The following is a 22,402-nucleotide window of genomic DNA, read 5'->3' on the forward strand; positions in this document are numbered from 1 at the left end:
AAAGTTGACACACAAAGACTTTTCCCTTCACGTAAACTAGGAGACTCAAATCTTTTCCTGCATGGTAATGCCACTGTGCACAAAGCCAGCTATGGGTTGAAGTGGAAGATCATGAATGACCTGCTATGGGCTGAATAGGAACCTTGACTGCACCCCAGGCCTCCTTACTCTACATCAGCTCCTGACTTTACCAACACTCTTGTGGCTAAATGAGCACATTTCTCCACAACCACACTTCAAGATCTAGTGGAACATCTTCCCAAAAGTGTATTGGTTATTATAACACCAAATGGGTATTAAATGTGGCAGATTAAGAAAATGTAGCAGACCTTCACTTCCTCCCCAACAATGACTACACAACACAGCCGACAATCCACTACGTCTCTGTCAAGCTTCTCAACCTTAACAGAAGATGAAATACTGCAAGTCATCCAATCTTGCAACCCCACCACCTGTCCTCTGGATCCAATCCCTTCAACCATGCTTCAGACTATCACACAAGATCTCCTGCCCTTCATCTCCACAATCATCAACGGGTCATTAACATCTGGCTATGTACCAAGTACCTTCAAGCAAGCAAGGGTCATTCCCATCTTGAAGAAACCTGCTCTGGATCCATCAGACATAAACAACTATAGACCGGTATCAATTCTTTCCTTTCTTTCTAAATCTCTGGAACGCACTGTTTTTAACCAACTGTCTGTTTATCTCTCACAGAACAACCTCCATGATCCCAACCAGTCTGGGTTCAAAGCGGCACATTTCACAGAGACAGCCCTTTTGTCTGTTTCTGAGAAACTGCATGCTGCTCGGTCAGCCAAGCTGTCATCTATACTGATCTTCCTGGACCTTTCACCAGCATTTGACACAGTCAACCACAAGACACTTTTGTCAACCCTCAAGAGCCTCGGTATTTGCAGAACAGCATGGGAATGGTTTGCTTTCTACCTGGAAGGTGGCTCATACCAGGTAACATGGAGGGGATCCACATATGCCCCGTGCAGACTCACCACTGGTGTCCCACAAGGCTCGGTACTTGGTCCCCTCCTTTTCTCCCTCTATACCCACTCCATTGGTGAAGTCATATCCTCACATGGGTTTTCTTATCACTGCTATGCAGATGACACTCAACTAATCTTTTCTTTCCCTCCATCAGATACCACAGCTTCCGCTCGGATCTTGGCATGCTTGACAGACATATCTTCATGGATGAGTGCTCACCAACTAAAACTGAACCCCAGCAAAACAGAACTGCTGGTCATCCCAGGTGATTCATCTCCAGGTCAAGATCTCCAAATAACACTTCATGACTCTCTGCTCTCCCCTTCAGCCACTGCTCGTAACCTCGGGGTAACTATGGACAATGAACTGTCCTTTTTCCCACTTGTCTCTAATGTGGCTTGTTCTTGTCGATTTCTTCTCTATAACATCCAAAGGATTCGACCATTTCTGTCCACACAGGCTGCCCAGGTGTTTGTTCAGTCTCTTGTCATTTCAAGACTCGACTACTGCAACTCTCTGCTGGCAGGTATTCCCCTGAATGCTATTTGTCCATGGCAAATGACCAGCTGCACGGCTTGAGTTCAATCAGCCCAAGTTCTCCCACACCACCCCACTGCTGGGCTCCCTTCACTGGCTTCCAGTAGCTGCACGTATCAGATTCAAAACACTGATGCTTGCCTACAAAGCCAAAAATGGACCAGCACTATCTTACCTTAAAAACCTCATCACATCTCGCACTGCACCACGCTGTCTGAGATCCTCCAGCACTGCTCGACTGGTACCACCTTCTCTCAGAATGAAAGGTAAGTACACTTTAAGGCTCTTCTCTGTTCTGGCACCAAGGTGGTGGAAATAACTTCCCCTAGATGTCCGTACAGCAGAGTCCCTGACTATCTTCAAGCGACGACTGAAGACAAGTTTTCAAGTTTGTATAATTCAAGAGTTATATTTATATTAAGTTTGTAATCTTGTGTACCAGTGTAGATTTATTCATTACTAGAGACTCAAAGCACTTTTGTCTGTCGCTCTGGATAAGGGCGTCTGCTAAACGCTGCAAATGTAAATGTAAATGTAAATGTGAAATGGGATCAAATAAAAGTACAAATGAAATTTGTGGTCACATGTTGTCCACAAACATTTCTCCCTACAGTGTATTGGACATTGTATAGTTATTTTAATTTTACCTGAAGGTGAGGAATGGGAGAGAGAATAAGAGAGATATGCAAACCTGCAGTAACTACAGAGGAATTAAGTTTATCAGTCACACCATGAAGTTATGGGAAAGAGTAGTGGAAGCCATGCTGAGAGAAGAGCTGACCATCTGTGAGCAACAGTATGGTTTGATGCCAAGGATGAGCAGCACACATGAATTATTTGCTTTAAGAATGTTGATGGAGAAGTATAGAAAGGGTCAAAAGGAGTTGCATTGTGTGTTTGTGGATTTAGAGAAAGCGTACAACAGGGTGCCGAGAGAGGAGTTGTGGTACTGTATGAGGAAGTCAGGTGTGTCAGAGAAGTACATATGTGAGAGTGGTGCAGGACATGTATTAGGACAGTGGGACAGCAGTAAAGTGTGCAGTAGGAACGACAGACTGGTCAAGGTAGAGGTTAGACTGTATCAAGGATCGGCTCTGAGCCCTTTCCTGTTTGCAGTGGTGATGGACAGGTTGACGGACGAGGTAAGACGGGAGTCTTCATGGACTATGATGTTCGCGGATGATATTGTTATTTGTGATAAGAGTTGGGAGCAGGTTGTAAAGAGGCTGTAGAGGTGGAGGTACGCCTTGAAGAAAAGGGAAATTAAAGTCAGTAGAAGTAACACAGAGTACATGTGTGTGAATGAGAGGGAGGGCAGTGGATTGGTGCGGTTGCAGGGAGAAGAGGTGGAGGAGTTCAGGGAGTTCAGCAGAGTGTCAGAGAAGTGAAGAAAATAGTGCAGGCAGGGTGGAGTGGTTGGAGAAGAGTGATAGCAGGAGTGATTTGTGATAGAAAAGTGTTTGTAAGAGTGAAAGGAAAAGTTTATAGGACTGTGGTGAGTGCAATGTTGTATGGTTTAGAGACTGTGGCATTGAGTAAAAAACAGGAGGCGGAGCTGTTTTGGAGACAAGGTGAGGGAGGCAAGATTGAGATGGTTTGGACGTGTGCAGAAAAGGGACATGAGGTATATCAGTAGGGGAATGCTGAGGATGGAGCCGCTAGAAAGGAGGAAAAGAGGAAGGCCAAGGAAGAGGTTTATGATCTTACATTTTAAGACGGTACTTAAAAATTATGTAAAGCGTGAATGCTTTAACAGGTAATGTGTCATGTGTCATTATGGAGAAAATGTTTATGTTTATGGCATGGGATTTCCATTTACAAAATAGAAAGTAAATGAAAAAAAGAGAAATCTAAATCAAATCATGAGAAACGGCCAAGCTCTACTACTAATGTGAGTTTGTGGAAGACAGTTTCATGTCACAGGTCAAACACTATGGCAAGACTGAGCACAGCTACACGACACAAAGTAGTTATTCTGCATCAGCAAGGTCTCTCCCAGAGAAAGATTTCAAAACAGACTGTGGTTTCAAGATGTGCTGTTCAAGCTATTTTGAAGAAGTAAAAAGATACTGTCAATGTCATTAAGAGCTATCTTCAGCATAGAGAACAACAACGTGTCCTGGAAGTAATAGTTTTGGCCCCCTCAGAGTCCTGATCTCAATGTCATTGAGTCTGTCTGAGATTAAATAGAGACAGAAGAATTTGAGGTAGCCTACATCAACAGAAGATCTAGGGTTAGGGTGCTTAGTTCTTCAAGATGTTTGGAACAACCTACCTGCCAAGCTTCTTCAAAAACTTTACCATTTGCAAGTGATGATGTTGTGCAAGCAAAGGACGGTCACACCAAATATTTATTTGATTTGGATTTCTCTTCTGTTCATTTACATTCTGGTTTATATTATATTTTTTATATATATTATATTATTTATATTATATTATATTATTTACATTTTGATTTTTTTTTGTGTTGAATAAGATATGACAGGCAATTCCAAACTTATGGGACTGTATATATGAGCTACTGCACTATTTTAGCCAGGAGCTACAGAAAAGACAAGGAAACATCACAGTAGGCTTCTGCATAAGGCTAACAGGTGTGTCCCTCACGCTACGTTGACTCCACACAACAACACCCAATCAGTCATGCTTCACATCCACACAACAGCATTGTGGGAGATAAATAAATAAAAGAGGCCCCTGTGTCTCAGACATTAATAGTAATTGTGTGTGTAAACTGTTTCACATCGTCCTCTTCACTCACAGCTGCCCCTTTATCTCTACTATGCCAAGCAGATGATGAGGTGTGTGTGTGTGTGTGTGTGTGTGTGTGTGTGTGTGTGTGTGTGTGTGTGTGTGTGTGTGTGTGTGTGTGTGTGTGTGTGAGAGAGAGAGAGAGAGAGACAGTTAGACAGACAGACAGAGAGACAGACACACAGACAGACAGACAGACAGACAGACAGACAGACAGACAGACAGAGTGAATATAGTCTCTCGTCAGTTGGTAAGGTTGAATAACATTGAAAACTGATTTCAAATCTCACATCATGGGAGCAGCACATCTGGCTCACTTGCAGATAAATGATTTTCCCACCTGCTTTCAGTTAGGCAAATTATGATACAGCGCTATGAGAAAGGGGGTGAAAAAGGGACAAGTGTAAGACTTCATAAACCAAGAAATAATAAATAACAATAAAAGAGACAGGATACCTGTGAAGTTGAAAAGACATTTAAACAAGTGGGAAAGCTGGACACAGTGGTACGCAGTGCTTTCAGCACCAGACTATAAAAAAGTTACTAACTGAATCTGGAATGAGCTGCCCTGTGTGTGATGAAATTCTGAACTATTTTAAAGATGTATCCTAAATGTAACTGTGATTTTTGTTATGAAACTTGCACTGAGTATTGCCAAGTAGCTTATGATCAATACTTATCACTGATCATTTTACATCTCAAAATCACAGCTGTATCAGGATTGTTGATGCACAATACTAATAATTAATACAGTTATAATTAATCCTCCTATACAGTGTAAAAATGTAATCTAAAAGTCCAGACAAAAAAATAAATAAATAAATAAAATACAGCATTTAAAGCTGTACAAGTGTTACTATTAATAGCTGAATCAATGTCTTGTGCTTGTGATTTGGTCTTGCATCAATGTTTTTGTTATTTTGTTTCTTGCTTGTCTGCCAATCTAATGAAGCAATATAAAGAACATACCCTTACTCTGGTACTCTGTTAAGCTGTCTCTTATCTATTTTCAACTTTGGCTTCTTCTTGTTAAGCCATCTTGTTATCAGTATTCTTTTGTTAATTTAGTTGCTAATTGCATGAGACATTTTTGTACATTTTCAGTTTTAAATATTGTGCATCAACAATCCTGATACAGCTGTGCTTTTAAGATGTAAAATGATCAGATTGGCCTATGTATGTGATAAGTATTGATCATTAGCTACTTGGCAATACTCAGTGCAAGTTTCATAACAAAAATCACAGTTACATTTCATCACACACAGGGCAGCTCATTAAATCCTGATTCAGTTAGTGATAAACTTTAATAAAACGTTGCCAGTAAGTCAAATCTTTTAAAAATAACATAAAACCATGTCTTTATGGATCTTGGTTTACACACATGAGTTCTAATGATGTGAAATTGTAATGCTTAAACAAAGATATCTTTTACAGTATCCTTTTCTTTTTATTATGCTTGCTGACAACCAAACACTATACCTTGATAAACAAGCAGCATATTTCCAGAATTGTAGCCCAGTAGAGTCTGTGCTGTCCCACTATGTGGGCGGCACAAAGAACATCTTTCAGACGTGTTTGACAATGGGCCAAGCTCTGGTTAAAATGTACAGTCTACAGTAAATAAAAATTGTAAGATCAGTCGTTGTGCTAATATATTAATACAGTTTTTAATACAGCTCTTCTTGAAAAATAAATAATAACATGGAATAATGGTTATGCTGACTTTTCAAGCTAAAACACGTCAAGCAGCAAAGTTTCTGCTGGTTTGCTCATTAAGGATCAGGGGCGTAGATTACCACTTTTTTAGACATTTACACATTTTGTTCCCCCCAAACCCCCCCCCCCCCCCCCCCCCCCCCCGGCAACACACACACACACACACACACACACACACACACACACACACTTTTGAAATGATGGCTATGCCCCTGTAAAGGATACCCTTATAAGGGATAAACTTGTAGGCACTAATATCCATTTTTAAAAGTACTATACATATCTGTACTAAGTAAACCTGACACTGATTAATGAAACAAAGTCATTTCAATGTATATTATATACTCAATGTGCATTCTTAACTCAACTCAAATTATGATATTTTTGTTTTTACAGCAGTTGAAACTTACATTAAGTAATACACTTTAATAGTACACATTTAGTAGTACAAAAATAATCAGTAAACCTAGTGGTTGAATCTTGTCCCAACAATATTGTGACACTGGAGAGCAAGACAGAGAGATTTTTTATGGTTTTCAGGTGAACTGAGGCAGTAGGTGTACTTATAAAAAGACAGCTAATCTGTAGCCTCACTGCCCCTTGTGCTAAGTGCTAATAATAATGTCATTTTTAAAATTAATTTTAGAAAAATATAACTCTCAAAGATACTAATCTGAGTTATATCTTCATACCCAAGAGCAAAAACATGTAAGGAAATGCATAGCAGACTTTTTATGTTTAGCTGTGTTTTGGGATAAAGCGAGGGACATAAAGGCAACAAAGGCAGAAGAAATTGTGCCCTTTGGACTTAAGGATAATCCCGTGCTATAAACATAAACATCTCCTCCATAACGACACATGGAAAATCACGCCCCCACTCACCCACATACAAACTCATCAGCACAACCTTCATCAAGCTGGGAAATGTGGATGTACAGGAAACCATCATTAGACATTTGAATTGAGAATGCATATATATTGGAGGAGACAAAATGAATATGCCTCTTTGGTAATGAAAGGCTGGGAGCAGAGAACAGGACTGACAGGCTAGATTATTGTTTCATGGGCTACCATAACTCTCTACACTGTTTGTGTAAGCCAATCTCTGTGATGTTTCCAAGGATATCATATGTCTCTAGGTTCTAGCAGAGTGTGCATTTGTGTGTGTGTGTGTGTGTGTGTGTGTGTGTGTGTGTGTGTGTGTGTGTGTGTGTGTGTGTGTGTGTGTGCGTGCGTGAGTGTGCTTTGATTATCACACGGACGCTGTTACTTTGTAATCAGACAGGTCAGAGTAAGACTTATTTTAAAAGCTTGTACTGTGTTTTTGCTACACCCCTATAAATATATATTTATATGCACACTGTTTCCTTCAAAGATTTTGGCAAATACAGTTTAGACTTGCACATTGGAGTTTATCTATGCAGATTACTTTATTTCCTAACAAGGTAGTGGAGCAAAAATGCAGTTGTGTAACTTTTGTGAAGGGGGGCAAAACAGACGTAACAAGTTACCAATTCATAAACAATTTTTTTTAGTAGAACAATATGTTCATTCTGTCAATTTCAATTTCAATACTGGTGATTTGTAAAACTCAGCCCAGGCAGCCCTGGACTTTTCTTGTTAGCCTGTTTCCTAGCCAAGTGCTTAGTTATGCTGTCATAGTGAGTCTTGAGAGAGTCCCTGCTTGTACTCTGCACATAAACTACATTGTTCTTAACCATTAGGTGACAATGTGCCATCCTAATAAACTGTGCTTCCATCTCACTCTTTCTCTCTCTCTCTCTCTCTCTCTCTCTCTCTCTCTCTCTCTCTCTCTCTCTCTCTCTTTTTGCTGTCTCATGCTACACATGCTAATCCTTCTTCTTTGACACCATTGCCTTGTTCATTATGGATAAACATATACATTTCATTTTTTCCAGAATGTATTCATTTTGTTAAAATGCCATTGTTAAAATTCATATACAATGAATTGAATATATATGTATTTAATTTTGGGGCCCCACCCTGGAGCCAGGCCCGGGGTTGGGGCTCGTATGCGAGCGCCTGGTGGCCGGGCCTTCCCCCACAGGGTCCGGCCGGGCTCAGCCCGAAGGAGCGACGTGGGGCCGCCTTCCAGTGGGCTCACCACCTGCAGGAGGGACCGTAAGGGGCCGGTGCTAAGAGGATCGGGCAGCAGTCGAAGGTGGAGGCCTCGACAACCCGATCCCTGTACACGGAAGCTAGCTCTAGGGACGTGGAATGTCACCTCGCTGGCGGGGAAGGAGCCTGAGATTGTGCGTGAGGTTGAGAGGTTCCGACTAGAGATAGTCGGGATCACCTCTACGCACGGCCTGGGCTCTGGAACCACACTCCTCGAGAGAGGATGGACTCTTTACAACTCTGGAGCTGCCCATGGTGAAAGGCGTCGGGCTGGTGTGGGTTTGCTTATAGCCCCCCAGCTCAGCCGCCATGTGTTGGAGTTTACCCCGGTGAACGAGAGGGTCGTTTCCCTGCGCCTACGGGTCGGGGATAGGTCTCTCACTGTCGTGTGTGCCTACGGGCCAAACGGCAGTATAGAGTACCCGGCCTTCTTGGGGTCTCTGGGAGGGGTGCTGGACAGTGCTCCGACTGGGGACTCCGTCGTTCTACTAGGAGACTTCAATGCACACGTGGGCAGCGACAGTGACACCTGGAGGGGCGTGATTGGGAGGAACGGCCCCCCTGATCTGAACCCGAGCGGTGTTCAGTTATTGGACTTCTGTGCTAGTTACAGTTTGTCCATAACGAACACCATGTTCAAGCATAAGGGTGTCCATCAGTACACGTGGCACCAGGACACCCTAGGCCGCAGGTCGATGATCGACTTTGTGGTCGTTTCATCTGACCTGCGGCCGTATGTCTTGGACACTCGGGTAAAGAGAGGGGCGGAGCTGTCAACTGATCACCACCTGGTGGTGAGTTGGATCCGATGGCGGGGGAGGAAGCTGGACAGACTCGGCAGACCCAAGCGTACTGTGAGGGTCTGCTGGGAACGTTTGGCCGAGCCTCCTGTCAGAGAGATCTTCAACTCCCACCTCCGGCAGAGCTTTGACCAGATCCCGAGGGAGGCCGGAGATATTGAGTCCGAGTGGACCATGTTCTCCACCTCCATTGTCGAAGCGGCCGCTCGGAGCTGTGGCAGTAAGGTCTCCGGTGCCTGTCGAGGCGGCAATCCCCGAACCCGATGGTGGAAACCGGAAGTAAGGGATGCCGTCAAGCTGAAGAAGGAGTCCTACCTGGCCTGGTTGGCTTGTGGGACTCCTGAGGCAGCTGACGGGTACCGGCAGGCCAAGCGAACTGCAGCCCGGGTGGTTATCGAGGCAAAAACTCGGGCCTGGGAGGAGCTCGGTGAGGCCATGGAGAAGGACTATCGGCTGGCCTCGAAGAGATTCTGGCAAACCGTCCGGCGCCTCAGGAGGGGAAAGCAGTGCCCCACCAATGCTGTTTACAGTAGAGGTGGGGAGCTGTTGACCTCAACTGGGGATGTCGTTGGACGGTGGAAGGAATACTTCGAGGATCTCCTCAATCCCGCCGTCACGTCTTCCATTGAGGAAGCAGAGGCTGAGGACTCAGAGGCGGACTCGTCCATCACCCAAGCTGAAGTCACCGAGGTAGTAAAGAAACTCCTCGGTGGCAGGGCACCGGGGGTGGATGAGATCCGCCCTGAGTACCTCAAGTCTCTGGATGTTGTGGGGCTGTCTTGGCTGACACGCCTCTGCAGCATCGCGTGGCGGTCGGGGACAGTGCCTCTGGAATGGCAGACCGGGGTGGTGGTCCCTCTTTTTAAGAAGGGGGACCGGAGGGTGTGTTCCAACTATAGGGGGATCACACTTCTCAGCCTACCTGGGAAAGTCTATGCCAGGGTACTGGAGAGGAGAATACGGCCGATAGTAGAACCTCGGATTCAGGAGGAACAATGTGGTTTTCGTCCAGGCCGTGGAACACTGGACCAGCTCTATACCCTCTACAGGGTGCTGGAGGGTTCATGGGAGTTTGCCCAACCAGTCCACATGTGCTTTGTGGATTTGGAAAAGGCATTCGACTGTGTCCCTCGCGGCGGCCTGTGGAGGGTGCTCCGGGAGTATGGGGTCGGGGGCCCTTTACTAAGGGCTGTCCGGTCCCTGTATGACCGAAGCAGGAGCTTGGTTCGCATTGCCGGCAGTAAGTCAGACTTGTTCCCGGTGCATGTTGGACTCCGGCAGGGCTGCCCTTTGTCACCGGTTCTGTTCATAATTTTTATGGACAGAATTTCTAGGCGCAGCCAGGGGTCGGAGGGTGTCCGGTTTGGTGACGACACGATTTCGTCTTTGCTCTTTGCAGATGATGTTGTCGTGTTGGCTTCATCAGACCAGGACCTTCAGCATGCACTGGGACGGTTTGCAGCCGAGTGTGAAGCGGCTGGGATGAGAATCAGCACCTCCAAATCCGAGGCCATGGTCCTCAGTCGGAAAAGGGTGGCTTGCCCACTTCAGGTTGGTGGGGAGTTCCTGCCGCAAGTGGAGGAGTTTAAGTATCTTGGGGTTTTGTTCACGAGTGAGGGAAGGGTGGAACGGGAGATTGACAGACGGATCGGTGCAGCTTCTGCAGTAATGCGGTCGATGTACCGGTCTGTCGTGGTGAAGAAGGAGCTGAGCCGCAAGGCGAAACTTTCGATTTACCGGTCAATCTACGTTCCTACTCTCACCTATGGTCATGAGCTCTGGGTCATGACCGAAAGGACAAGATCCCGGATACAGGCGGCCGAAATGTGCTTCCTCCGCAGGGTGGCTGGGCGATCCCTTAGAGATAGGGTGAGAAGCTTAGTCACTCGGGAGGAGCTCGGAGTAGATCCGCTGCTCCTCCACATCGAGAGGGGTCAGCTGAGGTGGCTCGGGCATCTGTTCCGGATGCCTCCTGGACGCCTTCCTGGGAAGGTGTTCCGGGCGCGTCCCACTGGGAGGAGACCCCGGGGAAGACCTAGGACACGCTGGAGAGACTATGTCTCCCGGCTGGCCTGGGAACGCCTTGGTGTCCCCCCGGAAGAGCTGGAAGAAGTGTCTAGGGAGAGGGAAGTCTGGGCATCTTTGCTTAGACTGCTGCCCCCGCGACCCGGCATCGGATAAGCGGGAGAAGATGGATGGATGGATGGATGTATTTAATTTAATTTAAATACTAACAGCAAAGTCTTCAAATTTTGACTCCAGCCATCCTCCTACTTATTTTTGTCTTGAAACACAGCAAAATAGTGTCAGTATACTTAGAAGGACTTTTAACACCTTTTAATAGTTAAAAAAAATTATATGGTATAATATACACCATTAAAGGGAATGTGTTGGTGTTCAACTTTGGTGGTATTAAGGCTAACAATTTATTGATATTCACCAGGGAAGTATAGATAAGACACATTTCCTGTTGTATGCTGCCATGGAACAGTATGATGAAATGAATACAGAGTGATTACTAGCATAATGTTTATTTATTTGCCACCACTTTCTACTGACTGGGCATTGATTATAACATGTGAATAAGCAAGACATCTTTGAACCTTCTCCATTCTCAGTTGTTCATGATGATAAAACAAATCCCCAGGGACATGCAATTATACAGCCTTGCCATATCTCAGGTTAAGGAGGAACAGTTGTCTTTTTAGCATATCAGCACTGTAGTATTGCAGTGGGAAGTTAAGTGGGCAACAGTTGTGACTGCCAAGTTAGTCAGGAAAAGAAAGGGAGCTCTTCTGTGGCAAAAAAAGACAGCCAATGAAGGGTTTGGCTTTGCAACAATGTGGAGAGGAGCCTTACTGTACTGGAACACAGGAAAGAGAAGATGGGCTAAATATAAGAGCTGTTAGCATAAAAATACAAAAGCTAAGTTGTTAAAATGCAGAATTTGGTGGAGCAAAATACAGCCTTCTTGCATGTAAAGCCTTTTTTAGTGGTTTCATTTAATTTACCAAGCTTAGAAGAGAATGATAATAAATTGGTAACGCAAAGGGTAATACAGTGAAAGTCAATATTAAGTCCTCTATGGCAATTTTAAAGCTCAAACTAATGGAATAGATCAAATCCATGACACATTTTATCTCTCATTTTGAGGCCACTGGTGCCAGGGCACGTCTCTGATATCCCAATTTCAGGAGATATTAAGTGATCACCTGTTTTTGTGTTAAGCACACACTAAGCATATGGAAATTCATGCTACCTTTAAGAGTTAGTCTTACTGATAGCAAAGGTGCATATTTTTCAAGATATCTTCTGATTTCCAAAAACCAAAAGTTTGGAATCTGCTTGTGCTAGATTTGAGAGACTTACATTTCTCCTTAAAACATAAGTTTCTGCAGGCTGCACACACCAAAGGTGATTTGAGCAGTGAATAAGCACAAATGAATTAATTTTAAAAAAATTGCCATATTGTCCAGACAGTTGTTTACTTGTATATAAGTGGAGTGGAGTCCCTTCTTTTTGAGCTCGCTTTTGTGCAAGTGTCTGTGGAGTGTGAGTTGCCCTAGAAACACTGCAAGGACAGAGACACTGCAGCAAGTGATGAGAATGTCTGAAACTGTCTGAAAGACAGAGCAGACCTCACTTAGTAAGGCAGCCATGGAAATTCAAGTGGCTACACATCACCTATATGTTTCTGGTGAGGATATTGGCAGCCGAAGCCCCAGTAATAAACTAAAAATGTTTAATCTCAAACCATTTCATTACTGAGTTTCTTCAAAACTAGGGACAGATATGATGGAAGATGGAAGACAAAGAGAAATCATAATGCGAGCAAAATAGACAAATTGTTCGCTGGCTGGATTAGGGTTACCATCCCTGAAGTCAGGCCTGGGGGTAAGGGTTTACACTGACATTCTTGTTTTATTCTCTAATTAAAGCCCACTGTACTATACTGTAAAAAAATAATAATTAATTTTGCTCGGAGCAAAACTACGACATCTTAGACCATGCATGTAGCACTTTAAACAATTACTAAACAATTTTTTTTTAGTTTTACTAATGTTCATTTGTGTTTTTCTGGCCGTGTTTTTCTGTTCTTCAATTCAGTCCAATTGTTAACTAAATGTAGAAGCTGTCAACCACACAGGCAGTAAAACTCATTCTCAGAGTAACAACTTTTTTCTTTGTCCTTGTTGTCCTAAGAATTCTTGTAACAAGCTATGGTCTAACATGCACACACACACACACACACACACACACACACACACACACACACACACACAACAAACACGCATGCCCCACACATTTATACTTGTTTTACAATCTTGTCTCTAATGTCTCTCTCTTATTCTCTCTCTTTTGCTCTCACACACAGACACACACACAGACACACACACACACACACACACACACACACACACACACACACACACACACACACACACACACACACCCTTTCTTAGGTTTTCTGTGTAGTGATTTTTTTTTTCTGAACATTTTTTGGGTTTATGCTTTGTTTGTGTGTCACTGTGCAGAAACATTTAGCTGATCATGTGTGATTGTAAAGTCGGGCAGCAACACCCAATTATTACCCTAAGAGGAGCCTTCTATTTAGGCTTATTCTATGGCTGCTATATTTACCCAGGCATGCCTTGATTCCGCCGCACTGAAGGCCTGACTCTAGTATTCAGAGAACCTGCACCCTGCGACATTCCTCTCTGCCCATAATGGAAGACTCAGCCTGGCCGAGAGATCCACCGACTCCCAAAAACAGAGATGCAGACTGGAACAGTGGTGTGCAATCCATGTAGCATAAAATGCCGAATTTGATCCAAAACGCATCTGGTTTTTTACAAGGTAATGTTGTTTGATCAGTTAAATTATGTCATCTACAGTAAACATAATCAGCTTAAATGAAAAAAGGGACATTTCAGATGCCCAGTATTACTATTCTCGCACACAACTCATCCAAGATTGTGGTTCTTACATGCGAGTGGTGCTGAAAAGAACATTCACCCCAAACAACATTAGTGTTTGTAGGTGCCTTGAATAATGCAGAGGGTTTTCTTTATAAGATTCATAGTTAAAGGACTGAGCAAAGAACATCAGCAGAAACATTAAAACGAGAGGAGGAAGGTAAATCAAGTAATTCATCACTGGGCTTAAAAAGCACTCATTCTCAGGTCATGAATAATTTGGAAACACAACACTAATTTTGCATTAGACTAACGATTCACAGCCCAGGAATACTTTCCAGGTCTCATGGGCTGTTTAGCCTAGTGTAATTTTTTTCCATTTAGTAATGTTTTTTTCCCTTTTTCCCATGGAACATGGTGCATGGTGAATATAGGTCATATGGAGGAGCTTGGAGAGGCTGTGCAGGGACTTCACAAGCAGCAGGGCTTCACGCCACAGCGCTATTAATTCAGGCCTCGGCAGCTTTAATATTTGATTTCGCTGATGGACTGCATCTGTGCTGCTCTGCGATGCAAACATTATTATACATACTAAGTGGCTTAATTGTAATTAGAGCTGAAAATTTAATTAAACCCAACAATAAAGCAGATCTCTGTGAGTTTTTCCATCCACCTTTCCTCCCTAATGCGCTCTGTTAACTCTTTGTTCTCTCTGACTATCACATGTCCCATTTTAAGACATATAAATGCATGCAGGATACTTCGAATATATTACATAGTTTAGTATTAATAATCATACTATATATCAGAAATATTTGCTTTAAACTGTTTACATATAAACAACCGTTATGCTTTTTGTGACATTTATATTTTTTATAAGAAAAATTCTGTATATTCAGTACTGTACTTATGAACATTGTATGTATGAAAGGAAATTTCGGAAAAGTTAGAGGATGATGATGGTCTGAACTAACCTCAAAATTGCTGCGCTACTTCCAGTATTTAAAGAGAGCTGTCTTATTTACACACACATACATAGATGCACAAACAGTGAAACACACTGGTCGCCGCATCGGCCCGTCTGTTGTGCTATATAATTTATTAGACGTGAGGCCCGTTACTGAGGCTGCTGCTGGGCTGCTCTGTAAACAGCATGGTGTTGGGCCAACATGCTTTTGCACTCTGCATACAGGCCCTGTGAGGCTGATCAGGGCCGAGGTGAGGTGACAGGCTGCCAAATACTGCCTCCCTATACCCCATTTCCTTGCTGACAGCTACAAATAAAGGCCGTTCCATTAAATACGTAATCCTGCACATACTCAGGCTGGTAGGATAGGAAGAAACTTTTGCTTCAGTCTGCAAGGTATTACAGATGGTTATTAAATATTAATGTAAATAATAATTTGCTTTAGTCAGTGATATCTGTTTGTATATTCTACATCTGTGTAAATATGATAATAAAATTTCTCTACTTGAGGACGACCAGGATTTTTCACAAATGCTGTCCAAATGTATTTCATCCTTCCATTGTTTCCATATCTTTCCCAAATGCTGTCCCCATCTATTTCATCCTTCTATAGTCTCCACCTGTGTGAAACACAAAACAACAAGCAAACACCTAAGAAATAAACAATCACTTGTTCTGTATATAGAAAAGGTGTGTTCTCCTTTTCTGGATGGTCAAAGTGAATCATGCAACTCAGACAAAAGCAAAATGGGCCACATTCACATTTAGCACAGACATTTCAGCAAGTTTCCTTTCACTTTAATTGATCAAGCATTTTGGGATTTGTTCTGCATCATTGTAATTGGCATGATGATGTCACTATATCCGAATGATACACTTGCCAAATAACATAACATAGCTCCTTTTCATTTGTTTGAGACTTTTGGTTTTAGAAGAACACAGGAATATGCCTTGCTTGATCAATGTCACATAAGATTTCTAAACAAAGACTGAAGTTGTACTGTCAAATGTGAGGCGCACATGACTATACAAAAATACATATAGCGCCATCTTTGTTCTGGTGCATTGAAAAGGGTGTGGAAGGGCACAGCATTTTTTACAAGACTGTATCAAGACTTATTGGTCAAAGCCATTTTTTTAAGTCCAAAGCACTATTGATAGATATAGGAATAATTGTAAAAAATGTGGATTGATGACAATACTTCCTAAAGAAAACAAGTGTTAACAATAACTCAACAGAAGCGTCAATAGAAGAGTTAAAGCTTTTAGTTTTTGCGTGTATTTTCATATAATAGAAACAGCAATTAGTTGCACATAAGTGAAAGAGGTAGCTTAGTGGTTAAAGTTTTGGACTTCTGAGAGGCAGATTATGAGATTAAGTTCCAGCACCACCAAGCTTCCATCGCTGGGCCCTTAAGCGAGTAGCTTAACCCTCAAATGCTTAGGTTGTATATTAGAATCAGGTTTATTGGCCAAGTGTGTTGACACACAAGGAATTTTGTTCCAGCTGTTGGTGACTCTCAAAAGTACAGCCATAAATAACATTTAAATGAAATAATTGTAATTCGCTCTGAATAAGGATGTCTGCCAAATGCTATAAATGTAAATGAGCAGAAGGAAAAATCCAGCAGAAATTAGAATGTTATACAAATCATTGTTTTCAAGCGAGGTAGTGTTTTTGTTCAGAATTTTGTCTGAAACAATTCTGTAATGACTGATCACTGTTTAACTGTTTTAAAAAAAGATTAACAAATTCAACAGGTCACATATTAACAATAAAAGACATTTAACAATTGCATAACATTTTATAACAAAATGCTGTGGCTGATTGTGTCTGGTAAACATTTGAGCAGTTTTAGAGTCAGTATTATTCTGTTTCAGATTTAATTACGGTGGCACTAATATGAAATGCTGATTTTATTATTTTTTTCAGTAAAGAGACACCAGAATATAACTGTGTGGATAGTGAGACTAGAGGAAGCGCTAGGAGTGAAAATGAACTGAATGTGACCTGACAGTGCTGTGTGTGTGTTTGTTGGAAGCTGCGGGAAGAGCTGCTTGCGGCTGGGGCTGGCGCAGGGCAGTGGGGCATAGGCCTGAACATCTGCTGGCAAGCAGGAGGAGCATCAACCACTGCTGACTGCTTTTACCCCACTGAGCTTCCCACAGCCAAGCAGGGCCAATGCAGCATACGGTGTGTGTGTGTGTGTGTGTGTGTGTGTGTGTGTGTGTGTGTGTGTGTGTGTGTGTGTGTGTGTGTGTGTGTGTGTGTGTGTGTGTGTTGTAAGTGTGAGGACAAAACATAGAGAGCTACCTTAATTCTACATTACTAGTTAGGTTGACCTAGCTTGTAATGATCTCTCTCAAACTTGCTCCATCATGCCATCTGTCTTATTTTCCACATCACGTTCTTAATATGGTAAAGTGCTGAGGTTTGGAGTTTTTAGATATGCACACACACATATTGTTTTCCTTTAACGGTTAGACTCATAAACATCCAGAGCATCATTTTCAACAAGGCAGACAGACAGCAATGCTGCATGAACTGAAGAACAGGCAGTGAAATATGTCTTGTAGTCTGGCAAACATAGAGTATAAGAGGGTTGAGTGTCACCAGGTTGTCATTAGTTCAGCATCACACATTCCATTATTTGAGTGTGTGCTTGATTTCACATTTATTGGATCGTTAACTCAAGCAGGCAGGCAGTCAGTGAGGATGGACTCCATGCCAGGATCCTCAGTTCTTCACACTGAAGACCTATTTGATCTACATTCAATTGTGATTCTGCAGTTGTTTAATGGACTCTACTTTACCATCAACCGCCTTTGGTATTGCTTTTATCTTGTTTTAGTTCGATTGTTTCCAGCTATTGTGTTCATGGTAAGCCACGGAGCTTCAGGTTTCTAATGAATTCAAATAGCAATGGTTTGATATATTTTTACCAAAAAAAAAAAAAAGCATCAACATAAATATTTTTTTCAAAACACAAAAAGAGGTTTGTTGGTATTATAAATATACATCATTGATGTGTATTTTGATTAACTGTGGTTTGAATTGATGTGCTGCACCCCTGACTATGACACACCTGCTGCAATTATAATCACTGTTATATAATCTTTACAACAAGGAAGAGCAAACATGCTCACACTGACACTATCAAAAAGCTTTCATGACCTTATGAATCCTGTGTGCAAAATATCTTGTAACCTCAATATTGGCAGTGGACAAAAGTGAGCTTTTTTTAATTCTGAAGTATAACTTAGTGATCATGTGGGAAGATTGTTTTTCTTAGATTTGTTTGAAGCAAACCTCAAAAATATACATGGTGTCCTTAAGAGCTTTTTATTCGAACCGAGAACGTCCAGCCCTTAAACATAAACAACACAAATGATATGTATAAATGGAGGGCAGGGTAGGGTGAAATGGATTAACCAGTAATGTAATTTCAGATGCCAATAGGTCAGGTTCCTTATTTATACAGTAAATGAATGTTATCTTATTAACATTATAGAGAGAATGAGGAAGAGAGATGACAGCTTGAATTTTTGCAGGGATGTTGCACCTGAAAGGCATCTCTGCTCATGGAATGAATCACAACTGAAGCAATAGTTGCCCTTTTGACAGTAGCCAGATGTTCTCTATTGATTGAGCTTTCCTTGGCCTTTAATGCTGAGTGACACAAACCAGCCGAGTGGAGTCACCGTGCCACAAGCTCTGTCTAACCTCCAGATACATATAGTGGGTCACCACAAATCATTCACCACATACAACACTCTTTTCCCTTCAGAATTGAGTGCTCTAAATATTAATTGTAAAGACCTTAGGAACTAAAGACAACACTATCCATGGGAGGCATCATTTTATTGATCCTTCTAATGTATTTGTCTGATTCAGTGTTCTGTAGTCATACGTATGTATGTATGTACCTGTGTAAGCAATTGTATTGTCCTTACCTCAATATGTAAATAAAGGCTTATTATGATACCCTTCACTGGACTTTACAGTGCATGTACAATATCCTGATAGAACAGAGTTAATGATCAGATCCAATGTTGAATTTGCTGTCCCTCCCAGTTTTACTTATCACTAAATGAGAACACGATATGGCAATATGGCAATTTTATTAGTCATCAAGGGGAAAGAAAATCTTGTAAAAATGGTCCTCTTGACCCCATGTGTGTAAAGCCTGTCCGTTTACAAGCTTTTCAAGGTTTCCTTTAGTTTGTATTAAGTGCTAAGTCAGTGTGTTTTGTTTTTTATTACCATATGAGGAGCTTTCTACTGAAGGCCACTTTACTTAATAGATGCCCTGCTTTATGGGGCCTTACTTGGCATTACTTAATGTATCACCAACTGGCATTTTGATCGTTGCCACTTCAAAGATCACCTTGTTCAAAGATGCATCATGATGTGGTTATACACATATCTTGCTAAGACACTGGTAACTATTACGAATCTAACTACAACAGCACTCTGTGCTTTTGTTGTGTTTTTATTTGTGAGCAGAGATAAGTAGATCCAGCCTTTTAGTACATGGATTTAATGCTAGTAAATTACAAGGAGATGCGGCAGCAGGTAAAGAGGGATGTGGCAAATGCCAAGTAAAAGGCATTTGAGGAGCTGTATGAGGAGCTGTATGTAAGTTGATCGGCTCTGAGCCCTTTCTAGTCAAGACAAGTCAAGTTTATTTCTATAGCGCTTTTCACAACAGACATTGTCTCAAATCAACTTTACAGAATTTTAAGAGTTAAGGTGAATGGTGTGCAATCATTCCTGATGAGCAGCCATGGCGACTGTGGTAAGGAGAAACTCCATTAGATGTTATGAGAAAGAAACCTTGAGAGGAACCAGATTCAAAAGGGGAACCCATCCTCATTTGGATGATATCAAGAGTGTGATTATAGTCTTTAAACAATACAGAACACTGGAGAGTGAGAACTAACATGAGCACTGGAATGTAGGATTATGAGTAATGTTCTTTCTATAGTCTTTTACGGTCATTTGTGGTTATAAAACTAGGAGCTACTGAGCAATTAATAAAATAGCTCAACATTTGCGATCATCACAGATCCAACACCAGCTTCTCCATGCCAGAGCCTTTAAACTTTCCTGTTTGCAGTGTTGATGGACAGGTTGACCGACAAGGTGAGACAGGAGTCTCCATGGACTATGATGTTTGTGGATGATATTGTGATTTGTGGTGAGAGAAGTGAGCAGGTTGAGAAGAGCCTGGAGAGGTGGAGATATGCGCTGGAGGGAAGGGGAATGAAAGTCAGTAGGAGTAAGACAGAGTACATGTGTGTGAATGAGAGGGAGGGCAGTGGAGTGGTGCGGTTGCAGGGAGAAGAGGTGGAGAAGGTGGAGGAGTTCAGGTACCTGGGGTCAACAGTGCAAAGTAATGGAGAGTGTGTTAGAGAAGTAAAAAAAAAGAGTGCAGGCAGGGTGGAGTGGGTGGAGAAGAGTGACTGGAGTGATTTGTGATAGAAGAGTGTCTGCAAGAGTGAAAGTGAAAGTTTAAAGGACTGTGGTGGGACCTGCAATGTTGTATGGTTTAGAGACAGTGGCATTAAGTAAAAGACAGGAGGTGGAGCTGGAGGTAGCAGAGCTGAAGATATTGAGGTTTTCGTTGGGAGTGACGAGGATGGACAGGATTAGTAATTAGTTTATTAGAGGGACAGCGCATGTAGGACGTTTTGGAGACAAGGTGAGAGAGGCGAGATTGAGGTGGTTTGGACATGTGCAGAGGGGGGACATGGGGTATATCAGTAGCCACCAGGAAGGAGGAAAAGAGGAAGGCCAAGGAGGAGGTTAATGGATGTGGTGAAGGAAGACATGCAGGTAGTTGGGTTGAAAGAGGCAGATGTAAAGGACAGGGGGTATGGAGACAGATGATCCGCTGTGTCGACCTCTAATGGGAGAAGCCGAAAGAAGAAGAAGATTTAATGCTAGTAGATCCAGCATTTCAGTACATGCCAGTTAATGCAACAGGAAACCATGATTATATGAAGGATTGCAAATAATTCAGAAAAAAACATTGCTGCTGTATCAATGATTCGATTTTTGTTGTGCATTCTGAGATTCTTTGTTATGCACTTGTAAAAAAGTGGTTATTTAACCTAATGTCAGCTTGAATCAGTCTGGTCATTCTCCTCTGACCACCCACAAAACTGCCACACACTGAAAGTTTTTAGTGTTTGACACAATATCATGTAAACTCTATAGACTTCAGTGTAAGTAAATAAATAAATAAATAAATAAATAAATAAACATGACATTCTGGAAATTTTCAATGTAAACTATAATACAAAATGTATCACATTAACTACACAGCTATTTCAGTCCTGCTCCATCAAAATGGTTAACGATGCATCATAATCGTTAAGCGCATTATTAAGACATACCATGTTAGCTGTTATTACACTGTGCACATGTAATTCGATCAACAGTGACCAGGCCTCCTTTATGAGCTTACATTAGCTGTTCATTTTAGAATAGAAGTCAATGGAGGAGGAAGGCAATGAGAATCGATGAGGTCATTGGGTGCGATAGCATGGCGTATCTGTTTGCCTGTTGCACTGTCTGCTTGTTGTTTAATTTCCTATTAAAATCATAATGTGTGGGAAAACATCATGTGGACTGTCCTACCACTCAATTGATGACAGTCATATGCCTTCCCACTATAAAACAAAAGCGAGTCATTAAGCCAATGAGACAGCCAAGTCATTTAACACTACTTAACGGCTGCTTTTTATTTTTACTGCAATCGTAAAAATAAACGTGCACTTTACAGCATTATTGTTTTTAAACAGCCACTAAAAAGTAATGATAAAGGTGAGCAGAAGATCTTATGCATGTCATTTTTGAGCCAAGATGACATTTATAAAAAGCTTATTCTCACGCTAGGGTTGTCAAAATGCTGTTGATGAGTTATGCATTTAAAGAGGCCATTAAGTGATCAAGGACATGCTATTCACGACCCGCATGAGAGATACAGAGTCATATTTAACCAATCGGCAGCATGCAAATTTCTTAGTAAGCATTAACAATGAACAACTGACTGTCCCTTTTTGCCCTATGGCCTTCATCTTAATGGTGTGAGAGTAAGGGCATTGATAAGATAATCACCAGTGCAATGAATTTAATGTGGCATAGATACTTGGTGATGTACTAAGCAAATCTATACAGAGGAGATTCACTTTTTTATTACAAGGAATCACAAGAAAGTCTTTCCATTAAAATTACATCAAATTCATGCATCTCTACTTATAGTTTATAGGCTTAGGTTTGCCTGAAATTCTTTTACACGGAAAACAAATCAACACAAGAGTCTTAACAAAACAACTGATGGTCTGAAATATCAGTGTACCAGTTTATTGGTCTAATTTCTAATTTCCAGAACAGAGAATTATTTTTTATTGGCATTTACTATTCATAGAGTCACATTACTGATTATGAAAAGCAGGCAGTATTTATTAGAAGGCTGTCTGATGTTGCCACTTGAGCGTCCGTACTGATTGACCGCTCTGTTCAAAAGGAATCAGGAAGCAGGGTTTTAATGACATTAATCCGTTAA

General features: G+C 41.9%; 2 protein-coding genes across 2 annotated transcripts in view; one reads left to right on the forward strand and one right to left on the reverse strand.

Moving 5' to 3' along the window:
- Window positions 1–22,402, reverse strand: part of ankrd50l (ankyrin repeat domain 50-like) — a 368,466-nt gene that overhangs the window by 213,570 nt on the left and 132,494 nt on the right. The gene's annotated exons all lie outside the window — the stretch shown is intronic.
- On the forward strand, window positions 8,006–11,181 carry LOC310723639 (uncharacterized protein). Its single transcript, XM_083536975.1, has 2 exons — window positions 8,006–9,224; window positions 9,933–11,181. The coding sequence occupies exons 1-2, from the start codon at window positions 8,040–8,042 to the stop codon at window positions 11,124–11,126; spliced, it is 2,379 nt and encodes a 792-aa protein (XP_083393101.1). The 5' UTR covers window positions 8,006–8,039; the 3' UTR covers window positions 11,127–11,181.

This window comes from Silurus aristotelis (assembly GCF_946808225.1).
Source record: "Silurus aristotelis genome assembly, chromosome: 3".
Classification (NCBI taxonomy): Eukaryota; Metazoa; Chordata; class Actinopteri; order Siluriformes; family Siluridae; genus Silurus; species Silurus aristotelis.

Coding starts and splice junctions, on each gene's coding strand:
- LOC310723639 (XM_083536975.1), top strand. CDS start 8,040: ATGCGAGCGCCTGGTGGCCGGGCCTTCCCCCACAGGGTCCGGCCGGGC. Junction 9,225..9,932: donor CCCGATGGTGGAAACCGGAA/GTAAGGGATGCC, acceptor CCTCGGATTCAG/GAGGAACAATGTGGTTTTCG.